At 45.2% G+C, this 23,722-nt stretch overlaps 1 protein-coding gene across 1 annotated transcript in view; it reads right to left on the reverse strand.

The window, feature by feature from the left end:
* The window catches only part of MUC2 (mucin 2, oligomeric mucus/gel-forming), a 166,536-nt gene that overhangs the window by 57,067 nt on the left and 85,747 nt on the right, over positions 1-23,722 (reverse strand). Inside the window, exons 38-39 of the mRNA XM_063944190.1 lie at positions 21,219-21,332; positions 3,045-3,536 (exon numbers count right to left, since the gene is read on the reverse strand). Coding sequence (XP_063800260.1) covers positions 3,045-3,536; positions 21,219-21,332 — 606 coding nt within the window. The remainder of the gene's footprint in view (positions 1-3,044; positions 3,537-21,218; positions 21,333-23,722) is intronic.

Genomic DNA, 23,722 nt, shown 5'->3' on the forward strand with positions numbered 1-23,722 from the left:
AGTGCAGGAGTTGCCCATAGCAACTAATGAAATTGTGATGTAGCACACTCTATAAAATAATAGGGAAAAGCTGCTAGGGCCAACTTCTCCACTGGTCCACTTATCCACCTATTTCACTGCTTTATATATACATCAACCCCTAAATACTCTATGTAACGTTATCCTGCACAAAGTCACTGCTGCCTTCTCTATCAAAAAGAAGTCCTGTGCTGATATTTTAAATAGCTTTGGAGCTGTGGAAAATATACATAAGCCAAGGACATGGATGCAGGGACCTACTATACATATACATTTTATGTTTGTTTTTTTTAACAAGTAATTATTAACAAATTGTGTTTACTTAAATATTATAAGAATGACTTCGTTAAGGGCCCTACACACTGGCCGATAGCACTAAACGATATGAACATTCTCGTTCATTAATGAACAAGAACTCGTTCATATCGTTTCGTGTGGAGGCACCAACGATGAACGATGCATGGCCTCGTTCATCGTTGGTGCCCCGTCGCTTGTGCATGCAGGCCAATATGGACGATCTTGTCTATATTTGCATGCGCTGCTATGGTCGCCCGTCTCCCGTCTCGGCCGTCAGGCAGTTCGGCGGCGGGTCGACCAATGTGTAGGGGGCTTTAGTTTATAAAGGAAATACAGTTTGGGTTAGAATCATTCAGAGCTATGAATGTGCAGAAAGGGGGAGAATGTGATGGAATATTTAAATCCTACCTTTTTTTAAAGTCTTTTCTTCAATGTATGGGTTATTTGATAAGTTCTTGATCTAAAGCTAGGTACACACAATACAATTATTGGGCCGATTTGCCAATAATTGGGACATCGGCCTGATTTTTCATACAGTGTGTATGAACGATCGTTTCGGTAATAGTTCTATAAAATTTTGCACACACACACACACCCAACGATCGATTTTCCAATCTATTGGCCGAGACCAAAAATATCTGCTACAATCTCCCGATATCTAGCAGTGTGTGTGCATTCTCAATAATCTGCCCATATTTCCTGTGTTTTCCTGTCACTATGTCATTCACTTTGTGGGTGAATATATGCAAATGCAGTGTGATGTGGCAGAAAATTGGTAACTGGAAAAACAAATCTTCAAGGGTGTAGCTTAGATATTGGTGCCTACAATTTCCTGAAAAATTGTCCAATTGTCAGGCCGACCAAAAATTATCTGCCAGTGTGTACCTAACTTAAGAATAATTAATTTATCTACAACTGAGTATTACTAAACAATCCTTAAAGTTATGTTGGGTACACACTGGCAGATATTTTGGCAAATCAATTGTTTGGCCAATATATCTTTTGCTGATCTGCAGGTGTGTACAAGCAATATGTCTGTGAAAGTCGTCTTTCACAGATATACTGTATTGCTGGCCAATATATCTGCAGGTATATTGGTGCATCTTTCTGTGTGTATGAACAACCCCCATCTGCATATATAGCTTCAGATAGATTGAACAGCAGATATATCTTTAAGATATATTCCCGCATCTTTCTGTGTGTATGAACAACCACCATCGGCAGATATATCTGCAGATCGATTGAACTGCAGATATATCTGCCAGCGTGTACCCAGCTTACACAACACATACAGTAAAGGCCCATATACACTTGACGATAAAATGAGCAACGTCGTTCATTTCAGCCCTCATCAACGACGTCGCTCATTATATCGTTAAGTGTGTATGCATCCGACGACCACCGATGCGCGGCCCCGCGGGACGTTAACGACCCTCGCTTATCTGTGGAGCATGTATTCTCAATTTCCACTATGGTCGTTACCGACCAGAGACGTCGTTGAATGTGTATGGTGTGAACGACCAACGACCAAGCCACTGTTCACCAGCCCTGTTCCCAGCTCATTATTTTAATAAACTGTTCAGCTTGGATGCTTCAACGATGAATGGTCTTTGGTCTTTGGTCGTTGGTCTTTGGTTGTTGGTAGTGTGTATGCTCATGTCGTTTGCTCAGCTGTTCAAGGGAAGTTCAAGGGAAGTCGTTAACGACGGTCGTTAACGACGTGTGCATCGTCAAGTGTGTATGGGCCTTAATACAACATGTTGTGTTTTTGTTTTTTAAAATATTATACTTTATTGTCAAATCATAAATATTTATGATTCATGAAATTTCTGCATCACCTTATAAATACTTTATAAAGAACAAATTGATGATAATATCCTGTTCAAGAACTATGTAGAGGTTTCCTTCAATGACAACAAAACAGGAAGCAAATATATAAAGGAAGAAAAAGAAACATGTTCCACAATAGGATGGTACATTTTACTGCTAGTATGAAGCTAGCAGGGTGGTCTTCTGGTTGCCGGCGGCCGGCCTCCCGGCGACCATCATACCGGCGCCAGAATCCCTACCGCCGGCATACCGACATCTTTTCTCCCTCTTGGGGGTCCACGACCCCCCTGGAGGGAGAATAGATAGCGTGGCACGCCACTGTGCCCGCAAGGGGCTCATTTGCGCTCGCCCAGCTGTCGGTATGCCGGCGGTCAGGATTCCGGTGCTGGTATGCTGGTCACCAGGAGCCCGACCGCTGGCATACCATACTACACCCAGCTAGCACACAGCTGATGACACTGTGAACCAACGTGCAGTGTGACCAGATTGGTAAGCATTTGAGTGTGTGAGGGAGCACTTAACAAGTATTTGCACACTTACTGGCCTCACTACAGGTTACTTACCTTTATACTGTATATTTACTTGACATTGAAGGAAAACTCTACATAGTTCATGAATAGGATAGTCAGAATGTTTTAGTTTATAAAGTGTATGTACTGTAAGGTGGTGCAGGATGTTTTATAAATCATTTTGTAATTTTGTTTTGGTTAAGGTGTTAGTTGACACCTGTGTTTTTATTTGTTTTGCTGCAGCCTATGAGCGCTAATTGTAGGCCTAATTGTCTATTTATCGGTAAATCAGTTTCCTTATTTTCAATACAGATCTCCCAGAATATCATTAATATAACTATATTTAAATCTTGTGCAGTAAAACAATTTTGAATCTTGTTTCATTCTTACATGTAGTAGGACGTGTCTTTGTTGTAGCTGAACCTGTTGTGGTGATTGTTGTTGGCGATGGCACAGATGGTGTTGTTGGGGTTGTGCTCTTTGTTGTGGTAGGTGTTGTCTGAGAAGAAGTTGGAATAGTTGTAGATTCAGTATAGATGGTTGTTGGAGATGTGGCAGAAGTGGTACTCTCAGTTGTGGTGGTTGTGGTCACTATAGTGGAGGAAGTTGTAGTCTCCGGAGTTGTTTCAGTAGTGGTACTTGTTGTTGAAGGCACAGATGGTGTTGTACTGTGAGTTGTGGTGGTTGTGATCAGTGTAGTGGTAGGAGATGTCTCTGAAGTAGTAGAAGTATCAAGAAAAGGAGTAATTTCAGTAGTGATGGTTGTTGGGGATGTAGTCACTGATGTTGTACTCTCAGTTGTGGTGGTTGGAGTCTCTGTAGTGGTGGGAGTAGATGTCTCTGGCGTAGTTGTTATCTCTGGAGTAGTTGTAGTCGTAGTAACTGTTAATAAACAATGAGAACAAATTAAAAGCGCTAGCCTCAATAATGATATAAAAATTACAATGTTGAGATGAGCAATAAATAAAACTCAATTACTAACAGCACTGTATTTAAAATAGACATCATGATAAAGACACAGCATTACTGCAAGATTAATGTCAACTATCAACTAAAGTGTTGGTAGACTCTGACATTAGAGAATATCAAATGTTTGAACCAGCCTCTTTTTACTCCTGGAACCAGTTCATCAAAATGGTTCAAACATATGAAAACTAAGTGGAATTTCTTAAATTCTAAATGTAAAAAAAAAAAACTTTTACTAAGTAAAAAAAAAATTCAACACGTTAATCTATGTTTGTTGGATGACTATGTTTGAACGAGTTCATCCATGTTGCAGCTGTTTCTACTATGTTAGAACTAGTTTGCATATACTGTGCATATCTGATCAAGTCCACACATATACAAACCAGTTTAAAATCATACTTGATATATTTTTTTTTATTTTTTTCAGGAAACACTGTGCATATTTGACCTATCATGTGATTAGTTACAGGTTTAATTTCAGACTGTATTTAAAAAAAAAACAGATTTGATAAGGAGGATCTGCTATAAGGCTATATTGTTTATTTTTTTTAAGATTTTCAAATACAGGTATAATGTTGCATTTGTGTAGGACTATGTGGAATCGTTCTTGTTGGATATCTTTGCTGCTTGCTCATACAGTATGTCATTTATTTTGGACATACTGTAAATAGACATATGTCTATTTACATTTTCTGCCATCTTTCTACTATATATTTTATCTGTCTCACCATTTATGTGAATTGTTACTTTAATGCCAGTGGTATCCAGTGGTATCTTACACAGATGATGAATAGTATACAGTGAGGTAAAAGGATGAGCAAGGTACAGCATATATTTGGGGGGTGGATCATTCAGGTGAACTGTGGTGGGGCTTATATACAGATGTGTCCTCCTACAACTTTGCTGCAGTTCCGTTAAACAGCCCTTCTAGTGATACCATGCAGTGGCGTGACTCGGTAGTTCCGAGCATCTTTACGTGCGACTTTTTACGTTTAAATATGTTGCATTGCTATATGAATAGGATGCACAAGCAGCTTATGCTGATTAAAATGATATGCAGCATGCCTATATTCTGTGAGTGACTGGGGCTGTATCTGCATATGAAATGCTACGTTACAGTGTTTTCCTACACTCCAATATTTTCCTAGTAAACACTGTAACATAGCATTTTGTATGCAAATACAGCTGCAGTCACATACAGAATATAGGCAATTTGCATATTTTAATAAGCATAAGCTGCTTGTGCATCCTAGTCACATAGCGATGCGTATAAGACGCATTTTCAGCAACAACAAAAAAAGCCCAACAATAGCAGAGCTGCCCAGGAGCTGCCGGCTGACTCACGCCAGGTATCTTCTGCTGTATGGCGTATTTAGGGGGTAATTCAGACCTGATTGTAACAGCAAATTTATTAGCAGTTGGGCGAAACCATGTGCATTGCAGGTGTGGCAGATATAACATTTGCAGAGAGAGTTAGATTTGGGTGGGTTATTTTGTTTCTATGCAGAGTAAATACTGCCTGCTTTATTTTTACACTGCAATTTAGATTTCAGTTTGAAAATACCCCACCCAAATCTAACTCTATCTGCACATGTTATATCTGCCACCCCTGTAGTGCACATGGTTTTGCCCAACTGCTAACAACTTTGCGGCTACGATCAGGTCTGAATTACCTCCTTAGGCAAGATATATGAGGACACATGTGTAGTTCATGTTGTGCATTTAGAAACATAATTAAAGGCGATCACAATGATCATTTTCTGCTTTAAAATAAAAATCCCTTCTGTGGATTGTTTTAAATATGCGTTTTTAAAAAAAAACTTATAGGGAGATGTAAATAAACTTCTAAAGTGGAGAAGTTGCCTATAGCAGTGGTTCTCAACCTCGGTCCTCAAGTACCCCCAACAGTTCATGTTTTCCAGGTCACCTAGCAGTTGAACAGGTGTATTCATTACTCACTGACACATTATAAAAGACCCACAGGTGGAGCAAATTATTTCACTCGCAATCCTGTGAGGAGACCTGGAAAACATGAACTGTTGAGGGTACTTGAGGACCAAGGTTGAGGACCACTGGCCTATAGCATGATCACCGGGAGCATTCTTAAGTAATCATTCACTAGGAGTAGCTGGAAGTAACCATATGCTTAAAATATAGTATTGATGTTCTTTATAATTATGTTTAAATGTTATACGAACATAAACAACTTATACATCAGTGGATCTATTTAGTGAGAAGTATGTGGGGATCAAACTGTGGATAATGTGTACAGAGGTTAGGGTGCTTTAAACCATGGGACTACTTAACCGCTTAATATGGAGGTCCTTTATATGGAGTGTTAAAGCTAGACACCCGGATATGAGCAAACAATACGAATTATTTTAAGCTTGGTCTTGAATGTTTGACTTCTGGTGAGATGTATTTGTGCAATATTGAAAGACATATTGCTTGTCTTTGTGCCATATTGAAAGATACAGTTTATTGCTTGTTAGGACCACCTTGATCATTATGTATTTATAAGATCCCCTTGTCAGTATATATAGATAATTTCTGTCTATAGTGTGTTCTGCTATCAGAGCCAGCCCTAACCAATATGATGCCCTAGACAAGATTTTGGCTGGTGTCCCCTAGCACCGCCACTAGTTCTGCAGGAGATGCCTGGCATGAGTCATCTGGCAGCTCTGCTTATGTCTGGCGCCTTTTGTTTATAAAAATGCATCTTATTTGCATTACTATGTGGCTAGGATGCACAAGCAGCTTCTGCTGATTAAAATAATATGCAGCATGCCTATATTCTGTGTGCGACTGTGGCTGTATCTGCATACGAAATGCTACATTGCAGTGTATTCCTGGAAATCACTGTAATGTAGCATTTCGTATGCAGATACAGCCGCAGTCACACACTGAATATAGGCATGCCGCATATCATTTTAATCAGCAGAAGCTGCTGGTGCCCCTAAGCATACCAAATGCCCTAGGCATTTGCCTAGTTTGCCTATGCCTAAGGCCAGCTCTGTCTGCTATATATTTCCCCTTGAAAGAGGGTATTAGAAATTAAATAAGTAAAATAAAATATGTTTAAAACAACCTGACAGTGATCAGGATTGAACCCAGGTCTCAGAGTTAACAGGGCACACTTTAGTCCACTAGGCTACAGTATATAGCCTCTAGATATCTGAACAAGCTGGAACCTAATGTTAAAGTATTATGTGGTTACATAAAAATAAAAGATGCTTTGATTGTTCATTTACTTTGCTCTGTAACAACAATGTAACTAAACTATGATTCACCAACTGTTTCTCAATGATGCCCCAGGAAGTCAGGATAATACCAATAAATAAAAGGAAATATTGTTTATGTAACTGCTCTTAGATAGCTCCACATCAGGTAGTTGCTTTGATTCTACTCTCCAGGTGAAAACTCTCATCATTAACTGACAAAGACTAGTTATTGGACAGCGCTACCTTTAAATGAGAGCTCACCTGGACAGTGGATTACTGTTTCTTTCTTTCTGAAGAAACTGCCACGGTGTAACGGCAGAGAAACGCGTAAATAGTTATCGGCACTCACACCACCGCTACATGCTTCCAGTTACCGTGTTGATATAAAGGGCAGAGACAAGTAGAATCCGCGGCCTCCCCACCCGCTCCGAGACTGTGATATCTGACAGCTTCAACCCTGTCTTTCACTCCGGCTTCACCACCAATGCACAGGACAATATGGTGAGCAGCTATATACTCTCCACGGGCTTCTGAGGTAGAAAAATGCTGTGACACCTACCTTCAGCAAACTAGCCTAATTGGAGATAAGAAAGCTTATATCCTAGCTGGCTCATCTGTCACACAGTGAGAGATATATTTATAAAGACGAGAGGTGGTAGCGGGATCCGGTCTGAAGATCGACAGTGTCTAGGTCGACAATGTTTAGGTTGACCACTATAGGACGACAGTCACTAGGTCGACAGGGTCAGAAGGTCGACAGGGTCAGAAGGTCGACATGTTCTAGGTCGACAGGTCAAAAGGTCGACATGAGTTTTTCAAAATGTTTTTCTTTTTTTTTACTTTTTCATACTTAACGATCCACGTGGACTACGATTGGAACGGTAATCTGTGCCGAGCGAAGCGCAAAGGGACACGGTGCACTAATTGGTGTTCCCGGTCACTCTACGGAGAAAACAACACAAAAAAAAATAAAAACTCACGTCGACCTTTTGACCTGTCGACCTAGAACATGTTGACCTTCTGACCCTGTCGACCTAGTGACTGTCGACCTATAGTGGTCGACCTAAACATTGTCGACCTAGACACTGTCGATCAAATGATCCACACCCGGTGGTAGCATACTGCTGGCAATAGAACTGCTTACTGCATAAAACTACTCATTGAATCCATACCCCTGACACTGATTCAGGACAAATCATATGGAACGGAAGCATATTAACCATACATGTGGATAGTGAGACTTTGCCTTATGGAATACTATTGATTTTATTGTGATATATGTTTTCATTTTAAACCTTTTTGTAAAATAATAAATTGTTAAGCCCTCTCTATTTTAGTAATTTATATTACTCTTTTTTATGCTAAGTTGCCTATAGCGACCAATTAGCACCTAGTTACAGTATCATATATCCTAGAACATTATTTAAAATGGTAGCTAGAATTTGATTGGCTGCCATTGGCAGCTTCTCCACTGTAGAAGGTTTGATACATCTCCCCCAAAGTCACGTCAGGACCTGGATCTGAAATATCCCTGTAAATGCTGTAGTGGAGAAATTCTAGAAACAGGCGTCCATTCCGTATATGCCCACCTCTAACCAGCCCAGAAGTCTGGCTGCACATCCTTGACACTCCAACTAGATGGAATTTTTAGTTGTCACCCATAAATGGCCATTTAATGCACAAAGCAAACCGGCCACTCTGGTATCCTACATCAATATGCGTATGCATGGTGCATTACATGTTGTTATGCACACCAGTGCCTGCAGGAATGTACTGGTGTTTGAACTGTTATGCAAAACAAATGGACTCACAGACAGACTGGGGAATATGACATAACGTACACAGAAGGTGATAGGGTAACAAAATACACACAAAGTGAACAGAGAAGCCCAGAGGCTAAGGAACTGGGTGTCTCCCTTGTATTAGTAATGCTCAGATGAGAAAAGCAAGATGTTGTGTTTTAATACGTAGAGAACCCGAAATGCTGTTGCTAAGGGCAACAGCAAAACCCTAAAGGGTTACCAACGGGTGTGGCAGTAAACTCCTTGGTCAGAGATGGAATGATAGACACAAGGAGAGTCTCCACAATCCTAATTCTCACTTGCAGTGCACAGGTTCAGCTTACTGCCACTAAACTGACCCCTGACACCTAGCACAGTGAGACAGGATTAGACAGGCAAGTCTTAGAATACAGCCGCAAACTTGCTAAGTTCACAGAGTAGTAACAGAACCCCAGCAAGCTAAACGACTGACTCCAGTCTTACTGCTAGGTCTGGATTGGCAGAGTGTAATACCAAATCCCCAGGCCTATTTGCAGTAAGCAACAAACAAATACAAAGCTACACAGTACTGGCTAACTTTCAGGAACTGACTAACCAACAAAGATTCAGCAGCATCTGCTTACCCTAAGAAGAGGCCTTATAAAGCAGGTGCTGTCCACGCCCCACTCAGACCTCACAGACTGTGAGCACAAAAACCAGCACCGGATCCCCTACCGTGCACAGAGCCTGTAACCACTGCACAGCAAAAGACCCGAACCGGAGTATCAGCTGCGCTCAGGTTACTCTGCTAGCACTTGTCTCCCGGTTGCCATGACGACGTGGCAGCACAGGGCAGGAGACCCTAACAGTACCCCCCCTCTGACGAGGGGTCAAAGAACCCCTACCACCGGGTTTATCGGGGAACTGCGAGAAGAAAGAGCGTATCAGTCTGGGGGCATGAAGATCACAACTGCGCACCCACGACCGCTCCTCCGGGCCATACCCCTTCCAGTGCACCAAAAATGACAGCCGACCCCGAACCACCTTGGAGTCAAGAATCCTTTCAACAACAAACTCCCTCTGGCCACGTATCAGAAGAGGGGAAGGTCTTCCACTGGAAGAAGGATTACTAATCGCCCATTTTAAAAGGGAACAATGAAATGTTTTATTGATACCCAAAGAACGGGGCAGATCTAACTGAAATGCCACCGGATTGATAACCCTGGTGATCTTATAAGGGCCGATGAACCGGGGGCCTAACTTATGAGATGGCTGTCTCAACTTCAAATTCTTGGTAGACAACCAGACGAAGTCTCCTAATTTGAAGCTGCAGGGTCTTTTCCGCTTATCAAAAACCCTTTTGGTCACTAATGACACAGACACAAGGGCTTTCTTCACTTTCCGCCAAATACCTCTAAGGACCGAAACCACAGAGGAACCACCAGGCGTGGAGTCCAGGGGGTCAAAAGAATTGGCCTTAGGATGATGCCCATACACACAAAGGAAGGGAGAGATCCCTGTAGCAGAGTGAGCCACGTTGTTATAGGCAAACTCCGCCATGGACAGATGAGCAACCCAGTCAGTCTGACACTTGGAGACATAACACCTGAGGAACTGCTCCAAAGACTGGTTCACCCTTTCAGTCTGCCCATTAGACTGCGGATGGTAGCCTGACGACAAGCTGACAGAAATCTGGAGATCGGAACAAAATGCCCTCCAGAATTTTGCCACAAACTGGGATCCGCGGTCAGAGACCACATCAAGTGGCAACCCGTGGAGACGCACAACATGCAGCATAAATAATTCAGACAGGTGTCTGGCCGATGGCAGCCCAACCAGTGGAACGAAGTGCGCCATCTTCGAAAACCTGTCAACGACAACCCAGATGGCTGTCATCCCTGAGGATTTGGGCAAGTCCACCACAAAATCCATTGAAATGTGGGTCCATGGCTTAGATGGGATAGAGAGTGGATGTAATGGGCCAACAGGAACCCCTCTAGGAGTCTTATTTCGGGCACAGATGTCACATGCCCGAACCCACTGATCCACATCCTTAGCCACCGAGGGCCACCACACCGCCCTAGATAGCAACTCCCGAGTTCTGGCAATACCCGGGTGACCTGCCGACTTCTTGGCATGGAATTCCAGGAACACTCGCTGTCTTAACCTAGGAGGCACAAACAAAAGACCTACCGGAAGGTCTGGAGGAGCCTGCTCCTGTGCTCTAAGGACTAATGATAAGAGGTCCTGGGTAATGCCCACTTTAATACATGATGGGGAAACAATGGGCAACGGCTCCTCGGTGGTCTCCTGGATTGGAGCAAAACTCCGCGAGAGCGCATCAGCCTTGATGTTTTTTGACCCAGGGCGATATGTTATCAAAAAATTAAAGCGAGCAAAAAACAAAGCCCATCGTGCCTGCCTGGCATTGAGACGCTTCGCTGACTCTAAATATGCCAGATTCTTATGGTCAGTGAGAATTGAGACCACAAACTTAGCCCCCTCAAGCCAGTGTCTCCACTTCTCGAGTGCATCCTTAATAGCCAACAATTCCCGGTTACCCACGTCATAATTCATCTCGGCAGGCGAAAATTTACGGGAAAAGTAAGCACAGGGATGAAGGCGATTATCAGACACTCCCATCTGAGAAAGCACTGCCCCAATACCCATCTCAGAGGCATCCACCTCCACCACAAAAGGACGCTCTGGATCTGGGTGTCACAGCACCTTGGCCGAAACAAATGCCCTTTTGAGACGGGCAAAAGCCGCTTTAGCCTCACAAGACCAGTGAGCAACATCCGCCCCTTTCTTAGTGAGTGCCACCAAGGGCGCCACTATAGACGAAAATCCAGCGATAAATCGTCTATAAAAATTCGCAAAGCCCAGGAAACGCTGAAGCGCCTTCAAACTAGTGGGCTGCACCCAATCCAGGACTGCCTGTACCTTGGAACCCTCCATTTGGAAACCTTCTGGGGAGATAATATATCCTAGAAATGCGATTTGCTGAACTTCAAATTCGCACTTCTCCAGCTTCGCCCCAAGCCGGTGGTCTCTGAGTTTCTGGAGGACTAAGCGTACATGCTTCCGATGTTCCTCCAGGGAATGGGAGAAGATTAGGATGTCATCTAAGTATACAACTAAGAATCTATCCAAATATTCCCTGGGCACATCATTCATGAAATCCTGGAAGACTGCCGGGGCATTACAGAGCCCAAAAGGCATCACCAAATATTCATAATGCCCTGAGTGGGTATTAAAGGCAGTCTTCCATTCATCCCCCTCTCTTATTCGGATTAGATTGTACGCACCGCGTAGGTCAATCTTAGAAAAAATGGTGGCAGTACGAAGCTGGTCAAACAAGACCGAAATGAGAGGCAGTGGGTATGAGTTTTTAATCGTGATACGGTTCAATTCCCTGAAGTCGATGCAGGGTCGCAACGAACCGTCCTTTTTACCCACGAAGAAGAACCCCGACCCAACTGGAGACTGTGAAGGTCTGATAAATCCCTTAGCCAAGTTCTCCTGAATGTACTCTGCCATAGCCTGAGTCTCAGGACGTGACAGGGAGTACAACCTGCTCTTGGGAAGCTTAGCATATGGCAACAAATCAATGGCACAGTCATAGGGGCGATGGGGAGGTAGTACCTCTGCAACTTTTTTGGAGAACACGTCCGCAAAATCTGCATAACACCCTGGCAATCCTGGCAAACTTAGCTGCGAGAGCCTGACTGGAAGGCTCAAGCAACTCCTGAAACAATCAGTACCCCAACTAAGAATCTCCCCAGAGACCCAGTCAAATTGAGGATTGTGGGCCCTTAACCAGGGTAACCCCAACACCAATGGGGCAAAAGTACAGACAGTCACATAAAAGGACAATTTTTCAGAGTGTGTGGCTCCAATAAACAAAGAAATCTGGCTAGTGCAAGAGGTAATTTTACCTTGGGATAATGGTTCCTCGTTTAACCCACAAATCTCAATTTCCGATGCCAAGGGTACTAAGGGAACAGAGTGTTTCAGGGCGAATTGGCGGTCCATAAAAACCCCGTCGGCCCCACTGTCCACAAAGGCCTCAGTCTTGACAGTTTGACCGAGGATCTTCAAGGTCACCGGAATGATAAAAGTCTTCTTGGGAAATTCTGACTTCTGGCCTGACAGGATATTTCCCATCACCCTCAGGCCCTGAAGTTTTCCGGCTTTTCTGGGCATGATACTACCACATGACCTTTATTCCCACAGTACAAACACAACCCCTGCTGTCTCCTCCGCGTCTTCTCACGCGAGGAGAGGCGGGTAGCCCCAATCTGCATAGGCTCCTCGGAAAATTCCTCAGAGTCTGAGGTTCCCTTGGGAAGGAAGGAAATCTCAGTCTCCCTTTCAAGCCTACGCTCTCTCAGCCGTCTATCCACCCGGATGGATAACTGCATGAGCTGATCCAAGCTATCAGGCAAGGGATATTGTACCAGTTGGTCCTTTATCTGGTTAGAAAGACCTCTTCGGTACTGGTGTCTCAGGGCTGGGTCATTCCACTGGGTATCATGGGCCAACCTCCGAAACTCCGTACAGTAAACCTCAACTGGCCTTCGCCCTTGCTTAAGGATCGAAATCTGAGCCTCGGCTGAGGCCGTCTTGTCAGGGTCATCATACAACATGCCCAGTGCCGTAAAAAAAACATCAACACTTTTAAGCGACGGACAGTCAGGCTGCAACCCATATGCCCTGACCTGTGGGTCTCCTTGTAGCAAGGAAATCACTATGCCCACCCGCTGAATCTCCGACCCAGAAGACTGAGGCCTAAGCCGGAAGTATAGCTTGCAGCTCTCCTTGAAACAAAAGAACTGCGAGCGATCTCCAGAAAAACGATCCGGGAGATTTACTTTCGGCTCCTTAACCCCTGCAGGTGCTGCTGCTGCGGGAGCTCCGCCAGCAGCCTGGGAGGTGTGCATTTTAATGGACAAATCATTAAATTGTCGAGTCAGGACCTGCACCTGATCGACCACCTGTTTCAACGTATTTTGAGGGGTATGCTCCATATTCCCACAAAATTTCAACAGGAGTATTAGGCTGCTGAATATGTTATGCACACCAGTGCCTTCAGGAATGTACTGGTGTTTGAACTGTTATGCAAAACAAATGGACTCACAGACAGACTGGGGAATATGACATAACGTACACAGAAGGTGATAGGGTAACAAAATACACACAAAGTGAACAGAGAAGCCCAGAGGCTAAGGAACTGGGTGTCTCCCTTGTATTAGTAATGCTCAGATGAGAAAAGCAAGATGTTGTGTTTTAATACGTAGAGAACCCGAAATGCTGTTGCTAAGGGCAACAGCAAAACCCTAAAGGGTTACCAACGGGTGTGGCAGTAAACTCCTTGGTCAGAGATGGAATGATAGACACAAGGAGAGTCTCCACAATCCTAATTCTCACTTGCAGTGCACAGGTTCAGTTTACTGCCACTAAACTGACCCCTGACACCTAGCACAGTGAGACAGGATTAGACAGGCAAGTCTTAGAATACAGCCGCAAACTTGCTAAGTTCACAGAGTAGTAACAGAACCCCAGCAAGCTAAACGACTGACTCCAGTCTTACTGCTAGGTCTGGATTGGCAGAGTGTAGTACCCAATCCCCAGGCCTATTTGCAGTAAGCAACAAACAAATACAAAGCTACACAGTACTGGCTAACTTTCAGGAACTGACTAACCAACAAAGATTCAGCAGCATCTGCTTACCCTAAGAAGAGGCCTTATAAAGCAGGTGCTGTCCACGCCCCACTCAGACCTCACAGACTGTGAGCACAAAAACCAGCACCGGATCCCCTACCGTGCACAGAGCCTGTAACCACTGCACAGCAAAAGACCCGAACCGGAGTATCAGCTGCGCTCAGGTTACTCTGCTAGCACTTGTCTCCCGGTTGCCATGACGACGTGGCAGCACAGGGCAGGAGACCCTAACAGTACCCCCCCTCTGACGAGGGGTCAAAGAACCCCTACCACCGGGTTTATCGGGGAACTGCGAGAAGAAAGAGCGTATCAGTCTGGGGGCATGAAGATCACAACTGCGCACCCACGACCGCTCCTCCGGGCCATACCCCTTCCAGTGCACCAAAAATGACAGCCGACCCCGAACCACCTTGGAGTCAAGAATCCTTTCAACAACAAACTCCCTCTGGCCACGTATCAGAAGAGGGGAAGGTCTTCCACTGGAAGAAGGATTACTAATCGCCCATTTTAAAAGGGAACAATGAAATGTTTTATTGATACCCAAAGAACGGGGCAGATCTAACTGAAATGCCACCGGATTGATAACCCTGGTGATCTTATAAGGGCCGATGAACCGGGGGCCTAACTTATGAGATGGCTGTCTCAACTTCAAATTCTTGGTAGACAACCAGACGAAGTCTCCTAATTTGAAGCTGCAGGGTCTTTTCCGCTTATCAAAAACCCTTTTGGTCACTAATGACACAGACACAAGGGCTTTCTTCACTTTCCGCCAAATACCTCTAAGGACCGAAACCACAGAGGAACCACCAGGCGTGGAGTCCAGGGGGTCAAAAGAATTGGCCTTAGGATGATGCCCATACACACAAAGGAAGGGAGAGATCCCTGTAGCAGAGTGAGCCACGTTGTTATAGGCAAACTCCGCCATGGACAGATGAGCAACCCAGTCAGTCTGACACTTGGAGACATAACACCTGAGGAACTGCTCCAAGGACTGGTTCACCCTTTCAGTCTGCCCATTAGACTGCGGATGGTAGCCTGACGACAAGCTGACAGAAATCTGGAGATCGGAACAAAATGCCCTCCAGAATTTGGCCACAAACTGGGATCCGCGGTCAGAGACCACATCAAGTGGCAACCCGTGGAGACGCACAACATGCAGCATAAATAATTCAGACAGGCGTCTGGCCGATGGCAGCCCAACCAGTGGAACGAAGTGGGCCATCTTCGAAAACCTGTCAACGACAACCCAGATGGCTGTCATCCCCGAGGATTTGGGCAAGTCCACCACAAAATCCATTGAAATGTGGGTCCATGGCTTAGATGGGATAGAGAGTGGATGTAATGGGCCAACAGGAACCCCTCTAGGAGTCTTATTTCGGGCACAGATGTCACATGCCCGAACCCACTGATCCACATCCTTAGCCACCGAGGGCCACCACACCGCCCTAGATAGCAACTCCCGAGTTCTGGCAATACCCGGGTGACCTGCCGACTTCTTGGCATGGAATTCCAGGAACACTCGCTGTCTTAACCTAGGAGGCACAAACAAAAGACCTACCGGAAGGTCTGGAGGAGCCTGCTCCTGTGCTCTAAGGACTAATGATAAGAGGTCCTCGGTAATGCCCACTTTAATACATGATGGGGAAACAATGGGCAACGGCTCCTCGGTGGTCTCCTGGATTGGAGCAAAACTCCGCGAGAGCGCATCAGCCTTGATGTTTTTTGACCCAGGGCGATATGTTATCAAAAAATTAAAGCGAGCAAAAAAAAAAGCCCATCGTGCCTGCCTGGCATTGAGACGCTTCGCTGACTCTAAATATGCCAGATTCTTATGGTCAGTGAGAATTGAGACCACAAACTTAGCCCCCTCAAGCCAGTGTCTCCACTTCTCGAGTGCATCCTTAATAGCCAACAATTCCCGGTTACCCACGTCATAATTCATCTCGGCAGGCGAAAATTTGCGGGAAAAGTAAGCACAGGGATGAAGGCGATTATCAGACACTCCCATCTGAGAAAGCACTGCCCCAATACCCATCTCAAAGGCATCCACCTCCACCACAAAAGGACGCTCTGGATCTGGGTGTCACAGCACCTTGGCCGAAACAAATGCCCTTTTGAGACGGGCAAAAGCCGCTTTAGCCTCACAAGACCAGTGAGCAACATCCGCCCCTTTCTTAGTGAGTGCCACCAAGGGCGCCACTATAGACGAAAATCCAGCGATAAATCGTCTATAAAAATTCGCAAAGCCCAGGAAACGCTGAAGCGCCTTCAAACTAGTGGGCTGCACCCAATCCAGGACTGCCTGTACCTTGGAACCCTCCATTTGGAAACCTTCTGGGGAGATAATATATCCTAGAAATGCGATTTGCTGAACTTCAAATTCGCACTTCTCCAGCTTCGCCCCAAGCCGGTGGTCTCTGAGTTTCTGGAGGACTAAGCGTACATGCTTCCGATGTTCCTCCAGGGAATGGGAGAAGATTAGGATGTCATCTAAGTATACAACTAAGAATCTATCCAAATATTCCCTGAGCACATCATTCATGAAATCCTGGAAGACTGCCGGGGCATTACAGAGCCCAAAAGGCATCACCAAATATTCATAATGCCCTGAGTGGGTATTAAAGGCAGTCTTCCATTCATCCCCCTCTCTTATTCGGATTAGATTGTACGCACCGCGTAGGTCAATCTTAGAAAAAATGGTGGCAGTACGAAGCTGGTCAAACAAGACCGAAATGAGAGGCAGTGGGTATGAGTTTTTAATCGTGATACGGTTCAATTCCCTGAAGTCGATGCAGGGTCGCAACGAACCGTCCTTTTTACCCACGAAGAAGAACCCCGACCCAACTGGAGACTGTGAAGGTCTGATAAATCCCTTAGCCAAGTTCTCCTGAATGTACTCTGCCATAGCCTGAGTCTCAGGACGTGACAGGGAGTACAACCTGCTCTTGGGAAGCTTAGCATTTGGCAACAAATCAATGGCACAGTCATAGGGGCGATGGGGAGGTAGTACCTCTGCAACTTTTTTGGAGAACACGTCCGCAAAATCTGCATAACACCCTGGCAATCCTGGCAAACTTAGCTGCGAGAGCCTGACTGGAAGGCTCAAGCAACTCCTGAAACAATCAGTACCCCAACTAAGAATCTCCCCAGAGACCCAGTCAAATTGAGGATTGTGGGCCCTTAACCAGGGTAACCCCAACACCAATGGGGCAAAAGTACAGACAGTCACATAAAAGGACAATTTTTCAGAGTGTGTGGCTCCAATAAACAAAGAAATCTGGCTAGTGCAAGAGGTAATTTTACCTTGGGATAATGGTTCCCCGTTTAACCCACAAATCTCAATTTCCGATGCCAAGGGTACTAAGGAAACAGAGTGTTTCAGGGCGAATTGGCGGTCCATAAAAACCCCGTCGGCCCCACTGTCCACAAAGGCCTCAGTCTTGACAGTTTGACCGAGGATCTTCAAGGTCACCGGAATGATAAAAGTCTTCTTGGGAAATTCTGACTTCTGGCCTGACAGGATATTTCCCATCACCCTCAGGCCCTGAAGTTTTCCGGCTTTTCTGGGCATGATACTACCACATGACCTTTATTCCCACAGTACAAACACAACCCCTGCTGTCTCCTCCGCGTCTTCTCACGCGAGGAGAGGCGGGTAGCCCCAATCTGCATAGGCTCCTCGGTAAATTCCTCAGAGTCTGAGGTTCCCTTGGGAAGGAAGGAAATCTCAGTCTCCCTTTCAAGCCTACGCTCTCTCAGCCGTCTATCCACCCAGATGGATAACTGCATGAGCTGATCCAAGCTATCAGGCAAGGGATATTGTACCAGTTGGTCCTTGATCTGGTTAGAAAGACCTCTTCGGTACTGGTGTCTCAGGGCTGGGTCATTCCACTGGGTATCATGGGCCAACCTCCGAAACTCCGTACAGTAAAACTCAACTGGCCTTCGCCCTTGCTTAAGGATCGAAATCTGAGCCTCGGCTGAGGCCGTCTTGTCAGGGTCATCATACAACATGCCCAGTGCCGTAAAAAAAACATCAACACTTTTAAGCGACGGACAGTCAGGCTGCAACCCATATGCCCAGACCTGTGGGTCTCCTTGTAGCAAGGAAATCACTATGCCCACCCGCTGAATCTCCGACCCAGAAGACTGAGGCCTAAGCCGGAAGTATAGCTTGCAGCTCTCCTTGAAACAAAAGAACTGCGAGCGATCTCCAGAAAAACGATCCGGGAGATTTACTTTCGGCTCCTTAACCCCTGCAGGTGCTGCTGCTGCGGGAGCTCCGCCAGCAGCCTGGGAGGTGTGCATTTTAATGGACAAATCATTAAATTGTCGAGTCAGGACCTGCACCTGATCGACCACCTGTTGCAACGTATTTTGAGGGGTATGCTCCATATTCCCACAAAATTTCAACAGGAGTATTAGGCTGCTGAATATGTTATGCACACCAGTGCCTGCAGGAATGTACTGGTGTTTGAACTGTTATGCAAAACAAATGGACTCACAGACAGACTGGGGAATATGACATAACGTACACAGAAGGTGATAGGGTAACAAAATACACACAAAGTGAACAGAGAAGCCCAGAGGCTAAGGAACTGGGTGTCTCCCTTGTATTAGTAATGCTCAGATGAGAAAAGCAAGATGTTGTGTTTTAATACGTAGAGAACCCGAAATGCTGTTGCTAAGGGCAACAGCAAAACCCTAAAGGGTTACCAACGGGTGTGGCAGTAAACTCCTTGGTCAGAGATGGAATGATAGACACAAGGAGAGTCTCCACAATCCTAATTCTCACTTGCAGTGCACAGGTTCAGCTTACTGCCACTAAACTGACCCCTGACACCTAGCACAGTGAGACAGGATTAGACAGGCAAGTCTTAGAATACAGCCGCAAACTTGCTAAGTTCACAGAGTAGTAACAGAACCCCAGCAAGCTAAACGACTGACTCCAGTCTTACTGCTAGGTCTGGATTGGCAGAGTGTAATACCAAATCCCCAGGCCTATTTGCAGTAAGCAACAAACAAATACAAAGCTACACAGTACTGGCTAACTTTCAGGAACTGACTAACCAACAAAGATTCAGCAGCATCTGCTTACCCTAAGAAGAGGCCTTATAAAGCAGGTGCTGTCCACGCCCCACTCAGACCTCACAGACTGTGAGCACAAAAACCAGCACCGGATCCCCTACCGTGCACAGAGCCTGTAACCACTGCACAGCAAAAGACCCGAACCGGAGTATCAGCTGCGCTCAGGTTACTCTGCTAGCACTTGTCTCCCGGTTGCCATGACGACGTGGCAGCACAGGGCAGGAGACCCTAACACATGTGTAGTCTGCAATTTCTATTTGGGCCACATATGCAGTCTTTAAATATTCACAGGATGCCTTTACTTTTGGATGTACAAGCAACTTAAGGGGGGTACTCACGGGAGAGATGTGTGCTGAGCGATCTTAACACAGACCGCTCAGCACACATCTCTCACCCCGCTCAGCACAGCGCGATGTGCTGAGCGAGGGGGAAAGCCGACGGGGGGCCGCTCACTTCACACAACGGTGAAGTGAGCGACCCGCTAGATTGAGCCTGCATGCAGGCTCAATCTAGCATCGGCGATAGCGATGCGCGGGGTCGCGCATCGCTATCGCTGGAGGGCATACACACTGCAGATCCGTGCTTAAAATCTAAGCAATCTAGCAAGATTGCTTAGATTTTAAGCACGGATCTCTCCGTGTGTACCCCCCTTAAGAATCAGACCCTCTATCTTCATTTATTTAATGGTTTTTTTTTGGGGGGGGGGGGTTTGATTGTTTTTTGCGGAGGTTGTTGTTACTTAATGGATCAAAAAGAATCAAAATGAATCAGAAAACAAAGTGAATAAACAACCATTGACATTGACTTGCACTGGCATCAGATGTACTAATTTAAAGGAGAGATAAGTGACAGAGCAGCGGCACAAACAATCAGCAATTTTCAGCACATGAATAAAACATTGCCACAGTGTATTGGGGTCAAGTACACAACACAGTCCAAACAATAGATCTCTATAAAAAAAATTGAGCTTGCAGCTCGGTTCAAACTGCATGAAGTCACGCGGCTTTGAACAAAGTGCACTAGGGTAAAGCGCACCAAACAGTACAAATAACGTATATATATGTTTTTGATTTTCTGTTTTTTGAACTTGCAGCTCGGTTCAAACTGCGTGGATCACAGGGCTTATAGATGCACGTGAACAAATTGCTCTAGGGTAAAGTGCATCAAACAGTACCATTTACAGAAGTACAGCGCAGCATACATCAGCATGCGCCTATACACACACAGTCACTATACAGAGCACAGCCACTATTGAATCTGGAGTTTCTGGACACAGCACAGCCAAACAGCAGAGTATAGCGCAGCATGCCCCTACATACACTGTCATTATTCTGCACAGCCGCTTAGTGTAGTGTGGAGTCTCTGAAGTCTGGGTACACCACAACCAAAACAGCAGAGTATAGTGACAGCGTACCCCTATATACACTGTCACTATACTACACAGATACTTAGTGAAGTCTGGAGTTTCTGAAGCCAAAACACCACCAAACATAACGCAGCAAACAGCAGCGTGCATGCATTGAGTGAAATGGCGCCGAGTCCCAGCCGTGGTGCCTTATATTGAATCCAAGTGCCACGAGAATCTGATAACGGGAGGATGATGTTCGGCCATGACGTGGTATCAGAGTTTGGCAGGAACATCTGAGCTGCGACTCAGGTGGATTCGAATACCCAGAGTTCGGAGCGCTTCGGATTCCAAGGAATCTGAACCACTCATCTCTAATTTAAAGAAAGCTACATTTAAAAGAAATGGAAACACATAAGCACATATAATAGACAATTTGTTTTCTTTTAAACACACTTACGTGGAGTTGTTTCCTCAGTCTCTGTGGTGCACTCTGTGGTAGTGATGGTCAGTGGTGTAGTTGTTGTTACACTGGTAGTGGTGGGTTGTTCTGTAGTTGATGTAGTTGTAGGTTCTGAAGAATGTTGAAGCAAATTACACATTCATTTAGTAGACTGACAAATTTGTACATTAGTTGTATCAACAATAAAAAATGCACATTATCTTAATGAAAATAAAAAAAAAAAAACCCTGAAATTTAAATAAAGGTGTTAATATGATGAGTTTGTTTTGAGTAACATGCGAATATTTATTATCAGATAACAGCGGTGGTTGTTGTCTATTATCTCTCTTTGGTTGCTGAAATTTGGCTTGATTTACAGGTGATGGGCTTAGATCAAGGTTTAGGTCTATGGGGGCCCCTGGGCAACAAATGTGTGGGGGCCCTTTTCAATTAAAGTGATATAGTGGCAATTAACAAAATAAGTATTGGATATAGCAGTTATTTTCCTATATATGTAAAAAAAGATATATTAATGAGAACCAGAGGGGGAGGCTGATGAGACACAGAGGGAGAGGATGTGAGATTCATAAAGAGAGGCTGATGAGACACAGGGGAGGGGGTGAGGCTAAGAGACACAGTGGAGGGTGTTGAGGCTATTCGACACAAAGGGGGAGGCTGTGGAGAACAGGGAAAGGGAGTTGGGCTGTGAAAGACCGAGTGGGAGACATTCAGAGAAAGAGGAGAGGATGTAAGAGACGGGGAGACTGAGGGACACAGGGGAAGGGGTGAGGCTGGAGGGACACAGGTGGGAAGGCTGAGAGACACAGGGCAGGAGCTGAGAGACACAGAGGGTGAGGCAAAAAGAGACAGGGGAGGGTTGTGAGGCTGAGAGACACGGGACAGGAGACTGTAGCGATAGGACAGGAGGCTGGAGGGACAGACCATGAAGCTGGAAAGAATGGAGGCAAATGAGACCTAGTAGGCAGAAAGCTGGAAATAAACGGGCAAGAGGCTGAAAGACGGGGATGGAGTGACACAAGGGTCAGGAGGCTGGTGGTAGCACAGGTAGCAGGAGGAGACACAGGGGTACGAGTCTGTTTGAAGTTCTGTTGTATGATGATGACGACATTGTTTACATAAAACAGGCATTTTCAGGACCAGGGGTATATTTACTAAACGTCAATTTTGTTGGGGTAGGGTGGGTGGGCCAAGGGACAGCTTGCTCTCCCCAAACATTAGAGATCCACCCACCATCCACCCGGAACTGCAATCACCCGCCTGTACCTGCCGCCGCCACCAGATGCAGTGCTGCCTGCTGTGTAAAATTATAGTAGCGGTGTCAGGCGCACTGCCGCTAATACAGCACTGAAGCTGTCTGCCCCATGTGCTCCACCCCCCACCTCGTCTCCTCCAGTGTCTGCACTCTGCAGAGATTTGCTGCCAGTAACAACAGAGGTAAGCAGCAGAATAGTTGCTGGCCACAGGGAAGAGGTAGTGAAGAGGAGCAGTGGAATGAAGAGGAGGAGGAGGCATTCTACCTGTCAAAATGTTTATAAGGGGCTCTACCAGGCATAATGTATATAAGGAGCTCTACCACGCACAATGTCTGTAAAGGACTCAACCTGGCATAATGTGTATAAGGTGCTCTACCTGGCATAAAGGGCTAAAATGGTCTCTACCTGGTGTAACATGTGTAATGGGCTCTACCAGGCGTAATGACATTTGCAAAAACATATAGAAACTTCAATAAAAGAAAATCAGGAGAAGGATGGAATCCAGAGTAGCTAATAAGAAACAAAAATACATGGCTGAATTCTAGCTAAATACACAATTGGAGGTACAGTAGAAAACAATCTGTCCTGTTATAACATGGAATTATTACCAAAGAAGTGATGCTTAATATGTACTGTGATATCATGTACCAACTTCTTTAGTAAATTTAGTTAATAAATTATATTAATTAAAACATAGGGGAGGCAGTCAATTGACCACCGGACGGGATCCCGGAGGTCAATATACCGACGCCGGAATCCTGACACAAGCTGCAATACCTTCCCCCTTGGGTGGTGGTCCACACCACCACCCGAGGGGAAATATAACAGGTCACCACCGGGCGGCGAGCACAGTGAGCCCATAAGGGGACATGCTGCACTCGAGCCGGGATCCCGGATTTCAGGATCCCGGCGTCGGTCTCCTGACAGCCAAGATCTCATGCTGATCCCAAACATAGATATTTGTAGAAGGTTTCCTTTACATGTTCAACTTTATCTGACTTCAATTACCAAATAAAATGTGCTGCTTTCCTCCTCCTAGTTATTGGATTATTATTGAACATTGCAGAATATCACATAACACATAGGGGTCTATTCAATTCCAGTCGTAATTGCTGTCAAGTCGGAAAGATGGCAGTTTCCGACATTTTTAAGGTCGAGTCAGGTTTCGACCTATTCAACTGAGTTGCCATTTTTCCGACTTTTGGAAAACACGTGGATCGGCGGATTAGCTGCGGATCCATGTATTTT

The sequence above is a fragment of the Pseudophryne corroboree genome, chromosome 11 (genome assembly GCF_028390025.1).
Source record: "Pseudophryne corroboree isolate aPseCor3 chromosome 11, aPseCor3.hap2, whole genome shotgun sequence".
In the NCBI taxonomy this organism is placed as follows: Eukaryota; Metazoa; Chordata; class Amphibia; order Anura; family Myobatrachidae; genus Pseudophryne; species Pseudophryne corroboree.